At 39.0% G+C, this 6,206-nt stretch overlaps 1 protein-coding gene across 3 annotated transcripts; it reads left to right on the top strand.

The window, feature by feature from the left end:
* Window positions 1–207: 207 nt before the first annotated feature.
* Window positions 208–5,651, top strand: anp32a (acidic (leucine-rich) nuclear phosphoprotein 32 family, member A). Of its 3 annotated transcripts, none has more exons than XM_076287243.1 (7): window positions 208–1,320; window positions 3,405–3,554; window positions 3,662–3,784; window positions 3,888–4,089; window positions 4,415–4,545; window positions 4,641–4,695; window positions 4,873–5,651. In XM_076287243.1, the coding sequence occupies exons 1-7, from the start codon at window positions 1,267–1,269 to the stop codon at window positions 4,932–4,934; spliced, it is 777 nt and encodes a 258-aa protein (XP_076143358.1). In that variant the 5' UTR covers window positions 208–1,266; the 3' UTR covers window positions 4,935–5,651. The 3 variants fall into 3 exon arrangements, with proteins under 3 accessions (XP_076143358.1, XP_076143359.1, XP_076143357.1); XM_076287244.1 differs by having other exon boundaries at window positions 3,885–4,089; window positions 4,418–4,545; XM_076287242.1 differs by having other exon boundaries at window positions 214–1,320; window positions 3,885–4,089.
* Window positions 5,652–6,206: the final 555 nt, after the last annotated feature.

Genomic DNA, 6,206 nt, shown 5'->3' with positions numbered 1-6,206 from the left:
AATGTCACGATGTCACCGAAATCCAAATCATTATAACAAGGGCGTCAGTGAAACGCGTTCTCAAGCAGCAAACCAAGCCGGTGCATTTGTGAAAACAATAAAATGCCACGCAGTCGTTCTGCAATTTTCCTTGCCTGTAAAAGCGGTTGTGGAGCACCACAAAGAAATGACCACAGACATAGGTAAAGTGTACAGTTTTTGTTCATTTTATCTTGAATAAATTCGATCATTTTCGTTGTGAATACGTTGTATTTGCTATCAAGATGGCGCCGCGCTACATCAGGTGACCTTGTTTTCCTATTTTTTCCTCTTGACCAACGTTGGTACAGAAATGCGGAAGTTATGTTCTCGCGAAAGTGCATTGGCTCATTTGAACTTCGGAAGAGAAAACGTTGCCCGCTATTGGCGTGGATGATGTGGCAGTCAAATTCATGATACTTTAGTATCCACGTCTGAGTTTTAGTGGTTGATGTAACAAGGTGATGTGATAACGTGAATACAGCAGGCTTTGTCGGAGCTGTTTGTAAAAGTAAAACTTGTTAGTATGTCACCACAATCGAACAAACGCTACTCACAGTATCCCGTTGTTAACGCCATTGGCTATATTGTTTCATGTGGCCGCTGTAGGCTACACTATGCTATCCTAACGTAATTTTGCTACATGCTATGTTACAGTGTTACTTTTTATGGAAGTTAAACATTTGGCAGGATTTTGTGACTAGTTCCTAGGCCTATGTATCAGGCATGTGCTGGGTTTGTTGTATTTATTTGTAAATGATAGAGCAGTAGGCCTAGAACGCTATAGCATAGTATGACAGATAAAGTTATAAAGAATTCAGTCATTTTGGTAATCGAAGCAAGCCCCTAAATACATAAGCATAAACTACGACGATAGTCTGTATCTTGCTGATAATTTCGCCTTTTAACCGTCAGGTGTTCACTGTTAGTTGCAGATCAATACACCCTGATCATCACGATAGACTAATGTGGGCCGTGAACCAAACAGCGAACCAACCAAACCCCACCCAATCCCAAATGTTTCGCTCATTGGTAGACCAAGTCGTTGATGGCATGTTTGCTTTCTATAAGGCGCATGTAATTGGTTAGTGGTGACGACAATCCCACACCCAACTCCCACCTACCGGGAGATCAAGTTTGGGAGACTTGCAGGAGCTAGTTGTGAAGGGGGCTGTAGCTGCATGCAGCCAAGACTCAAGTCCAACTGCGCCCATTGGGTTACTAAATCAGTAATCTAGGTCTCTCAAGATGGATATGAAGAAAAGAATTCACCTGGAGTTGCGGAATCGAACGCCATCAGACGTAAGACACTTATGTTCAGTAGAGGAGCTGAAATATTGCTTTTAATAATGCACAGGCAGATATAGCACTCTTTTTAGTCATCAAGAGGTGCACGCGTCAAGTTGATGTCTTGAATGAAAAAAAGTTTTCTACGACTTATTTGGTTAGATACTTTGCGCTATGACAAATGTCCGCGCGTTTGGGCTTAGTAAATAGAATTTCAGAAGTCACAATGGTGTGTTGTCACTCACTTGAAACTGTAAGAGGCTACAGCACTCCATATCCACTGTATACACAAGGCAAGCTGTGTGAGAGGCCATATTTGCAACTTTGTAGTCCTGCACGCGCCCTTTTCTTTACGTCTATATGTTGCTGGTTTTATGAATAACTCGACGTGGTAGTGGGCTTTTGGATAGGTGTTTTCCTCTTCGATTTTTCAACCGTTTGAATAATATAGCCCAATGTTCTTATTGTGGAAATGATCACTTGATGGATAGAGGGTGACAAAGTTTTTTTTTTTTTTTGTATTTGCTGAATAATCACATGCTGCCTGATACATGAGGAGAGCGCTCATAGAGAACTGAAAGTTTGTTTTGTTATTCGAACGTGTTGCATCCCACATTCGTCTTTTGTTTGTAAGTTGGATGGATGTGCAGCGTCATATGGCCCCACATGTAACCTGCACGTCTATGTCTAACACAGTTTCATATTCTTAAAGAGTAAAGACCACGTTCAATTCGATGCCACTTAGCACCAGTAGACGCCTCCAGCATTTTTGTTTTCATGGTTACAGTCCCTCGTAAAAATCTGCAGCCGCTTTGAGTAGGCTATGCCAAATAGCAGATGTACAGGGAATAGCCTATGGCCAAGGTCTCCTCGGAGACGCCGATTCTCTATTTATTGTTTATAGATAGACTACCGCAGTGATTGAACAGGCTAACTGAAATGTCATATCGTTGGATACTAATTATTTATACCAGTCTGTTTGCGATTGGCTACAAAAACCCAGGAGCCATTTGCCTTACACAACCGGGCAGATAGGACAAGTCTCGCTATGCTATGATGTAGCGCTGTGTTTATGTGAGCGATACGCAACTTCGAACTGCGCCGCTCCAGTTCTAAGATCTAGGACAAGCCGCCATTTTACCAAGTAACAAAAGGCAAAATATTGTTTTATTTACCGCTGAAAACTTCACGGTTGGGACTGTTTATCATACCTTACTGGTTGATTTTTTTTCAAAGAAGTAATACATGTCGAATTCTAAGCAGTAACCCTGTCTGCTTGCCACTTGGACGGTCAAACTTTGTGTTAGGCTACAGCTAATGCCGCCCCTCCTACTCGTAGGGCACTGAGATTCGTTTACTGACGAAATTCCCTTGATTTTTAAAGGTCTCATATTACGTCTGTTTGCCAATAACGTGTGTTCTGTGTAATTTGTGAAAGATACAGTTAATAAGTCCGTGTTTATTTAATACTGATGCGCACGATTTGGCTACACATCAACCTACCTTTATGCGGTCAGCCATTTTGTTTCTCTTAGAAAATTTGGTAAAAATAGCCAAAGAATGAATGATTAAATTCAGTAGTGTAATGACTTAAGGAGTCTTATGCTGACTATTTACAAACGTGCACATGTACAGGACACCCACACAGTATGTTTGCCTGTCGAGTAGCCAAAAAAAAAAAAGAATATATATTTTATATATATATATTTATTTGCAAGCATGGTTGTGTGTAGCAGTGGCTTTTCATATTTTAATGTAGGACATAGTCGTTTAGAATCAGTTTTTGTATTGTTTTTTTTTAATTGCCTTTTTTTAAATTACAAAATGCTCATCACTTTGTGTGTTGCTTATTTAAACAATGAGTACAACTTTGATCTGTAAAGGCAAGCTACACTCTGAGTCAAAAGTTTGATCCCATCATTTGATTCAATTTTAAGCTTGCAAAAGGAAACCTCAGACTTCTCCACGTGCTGACCCTGTTGAGTGGAGTTTGTATGGAGAAAGACTGTCACATCTTTGTAGCCTCTGCAAGATTTTAGAATAAGACAGGTATTGTTTATTATGTAACTATTCAGTAATGTCTTTTGTCTTTGTTTCAGGTTAAAGAGCTTGTCCTTGATAATTGTCGGTCAAATGAAGGTAAAATCGAGGGCTTAACAGATGAATTTGAAGAGCTTGAATTCCTAAGCACAATCAACGTTGGCTTGACATCTGTCGCCAATTTACCCAAACTAAATAAACTCAAAAAGGTTGGTTTATCCATGTGTGAAACACACTGCACATGCAAGGAATACATAGCCTGTAGCTTTATTATCATACTCACAGTTGAACTACATCCTGTCCATTTTCTTTCCAGCTTGAGCTCAGCGATAACAGAATCTCAGGAGGGTTGGAAGTACTATCAGAGAAATGCCCAAACTTAACACATCTCAACCTCAGCGGCAACAAAATCAAAGACCTCAGTACTATTGAGCCCCTGGTGAGTAGTGTGTGTGGTAGGTACAGGCCACAGAAGATATACAAGGTGCTTTTGTGTTATTTTACTTCAAAAACTTTTTCCTGTATTTCTCTCTCCACAGAAGAAATTGGAAAGCCTTAAAAGCTTAGACCTGTTCAATTGTGAGGTGACAAACCTAAACGATTACAGGGACAATGTATTCAAACTACTCCCACAGTTAACATATTTAGATGGGTATGATAAAGACGACAAGGAAGCACCGGACTCTGATGCAGAAGCATATGTAGAGGGACTGGATGATGATGATGACGACGATGATGATGATGGTATGTTTTGGATTATTCATTTCATGGCAGAACTATATGGCAGATGATGGGCTCTCTGACAAAAGACTATCTTGTAAAAAAATGTTAAGACACTAATAGGATATAACTACATGATATTATATACTGATTATCACAGGTGTCAGTACATACATTCCACCATACTTAACCTAAAACATTGTTACTGACTGGTCGATCTTCTTGTCGTCATTATCAATTTTGTAACAATGTCTTGAGGGCTGTGCATACAAACATGTAAGCATTGAGAGATAAAGAATTAAAGATTCTTCCTCACATGAAGAATTTCCATATTTTTGCTCTGCTGCAGAAGTAGACGAGGAAGATTATGATGAGGATGCAGCTCCAGGGGACGATGATGATGAGGATGGTGAAGAAGATGAAGATGAAGACGGAGAGGAAGGAGAAGAGGGAGAGGAAGAGGATGATGTCAGTGGAGAGGCAAGTATTACACATGAGTGAATGTAGAAGAGTACAGTAAGATTTATTCTAACATGGGCAATACCTCAAAATCATCCTGTTGGTGTCTTGTGCAGGAGGAGGAGGAGTTGAATGATGGTGAAGTAGATGATGATGAGGACGAGGAGGAAGGTAAGAGTAAAGATGCTCTTGAGTGGTATCAAATACTTGTATCTGTCTTGCGTCTTTGAGTGTCTTGAAAAGCGCTATAAAATATTATTTATTATTATTATTATTATTATTATTATTATTATTTTCTTCACTGTAACATGGTTGCTCATAAGTGCACTGTCTCTATTTTTTTGTTAGAAGAGGAACGGGGTCAGAAGAGAAAAAGGGAACTTGACGAAGAGGGGGAAGAGGACGACTGAAGCTATTATCTGGGCACCCTTATTTGTGATCCGACTATTTTAACCCCATATGTGTCTGTCGCTAAGTCACACTGTTTTGTTGCCGTGGCAGCGGGAGGAATTAAAATGGCGTGGGATTGGTTGTGGAAACCGGGAATCTGTTGTATTTCCTCCTCTTTTGTACCTTGAATCAGTTGCTTTTGGTAATTCCAAACTTTCTCAAAGATGGTTATGGAATTTTGTTTTGTTAAAAAAAAAGAAGCTTGTTTAAAAACCTTACCCACTATGTTCAGTTTTCATTATCAATGCCTAAAATGTGTATACTGTTTTCTGGTGGTGATATTTAAGATTAAAAAACACATTTTTTTTAAAAGCGGTGCATGTCTGACTATTTTAAAGATGACTACTGTATTTTAACGAGGATTTTCTTACCCACTCTTTGTCATTGTTGTCTTTTTATTTGTGTGGTTTGAGTTTCTATGATGTCATCATGTATGTGTAGCACAGAGATGCACAACCACATACACGTTACCAGCTCCAAACGTGATTTCTGTTCTATTGGATTTTGAGCTCAATGTCTGCCCTTGTCAGATGAAGTCCTAAGCATGGATAGTCAATAGGTTTCATGTTCTTTGTAAATAATGACCAAATATATTTTTTTCTATTACCTCTGATAATGGCAGACATTAAATAAGCATTTTCTGTGTATCCATTAACTGTAATAAAATGGGAAAAGCACTTCTGCAGTGATTATCTTAATTCCATGTATTTACATATATGTATATAGAATGAAAACAATACATTATGTAATGATTTTTATATATATTCTATCCCTTTATCTTCTGATTTATTCCATAAAACTATATTTTGTACTGATGTGTAGAGCATCATCTTTATTTTCCTCGCAGCTATGTTGCTTATGTGCACTTTACAAAGGAGCCATGTTTAATCACTTGATGAAGGCAAGCAGTCTTTGTAGACTGGACTAATCAAAGTTAAAATGCCCTGATCTGCACAATATGTAATTTGATACATACAAGAAACAAGTCCTGGGAAGTCAGTGCATAGTCATCAGATAATGGCTGAATGAGTAATAGGTGCCTCTGGCATAGTTACCAAGAGCCACTCGTTATAGACTGGCCTGGCGCTGTCTGAGACAACCAGCATATGGACCATTCTTGAGCTGTTGCTTGAACTGTGCTTCAGAATTTATAGCTTTTCAGTGTAATTAAATACTTTGTTTTGTGTGGACTCCCCCGATGCTGCTCCATGCTTACTCAGCAAGGTTTCCCT

The sequence above is a fragment of the Alosa pseudoharengus genome, unplaced genomic scaffold, assembly GCF_046254945.1.
Source record: "Alosa pseudoharengus isolate Yale_2024_CS ecotype anadromous, Long Island Sound unplaced genomic scaffold, YU_APseudo_1.1 YU_APseudo_1.1_scf_16, whole genome shotgun sequence".
Taxonomy (NCBI): domain Eukaryota; kingdom Metazoa; phylum Chordata; class Actinopteri; order Clupeiformes; family Clupeidae; genus Alosa; species Alosa pseudoharengus.
Note: the sequence above shows the minus strand (reverse complement) of the source record. Positions and strands in the feature narration are given on the sequence as shown.

Bases quoted from the DNA above. Each gene is read 5' to 3' on its own strand.
- anp32a (XM_076287242.1), top strand. From the start codon at position 1,267: ATGGATATGAAGAAAAGAATTCACCTGGAGTTGCGGAATCGAACGCCA. The intron at 1,321-3,404 runs GTAAGACACTTA...TCTTTGTTTCAG, and splicing joins GGAATCGAACGCCATCAGAC to GTTAAAGAGCTTGTCCTTGA. The intron at 3,785-3,884 runs GTGAGTAGTGTG...CTCTCTCCACAG, and splicing joins TCAGTACTATTGAGCCCCTG to AAGAAATTGGAAAGCCTTAA.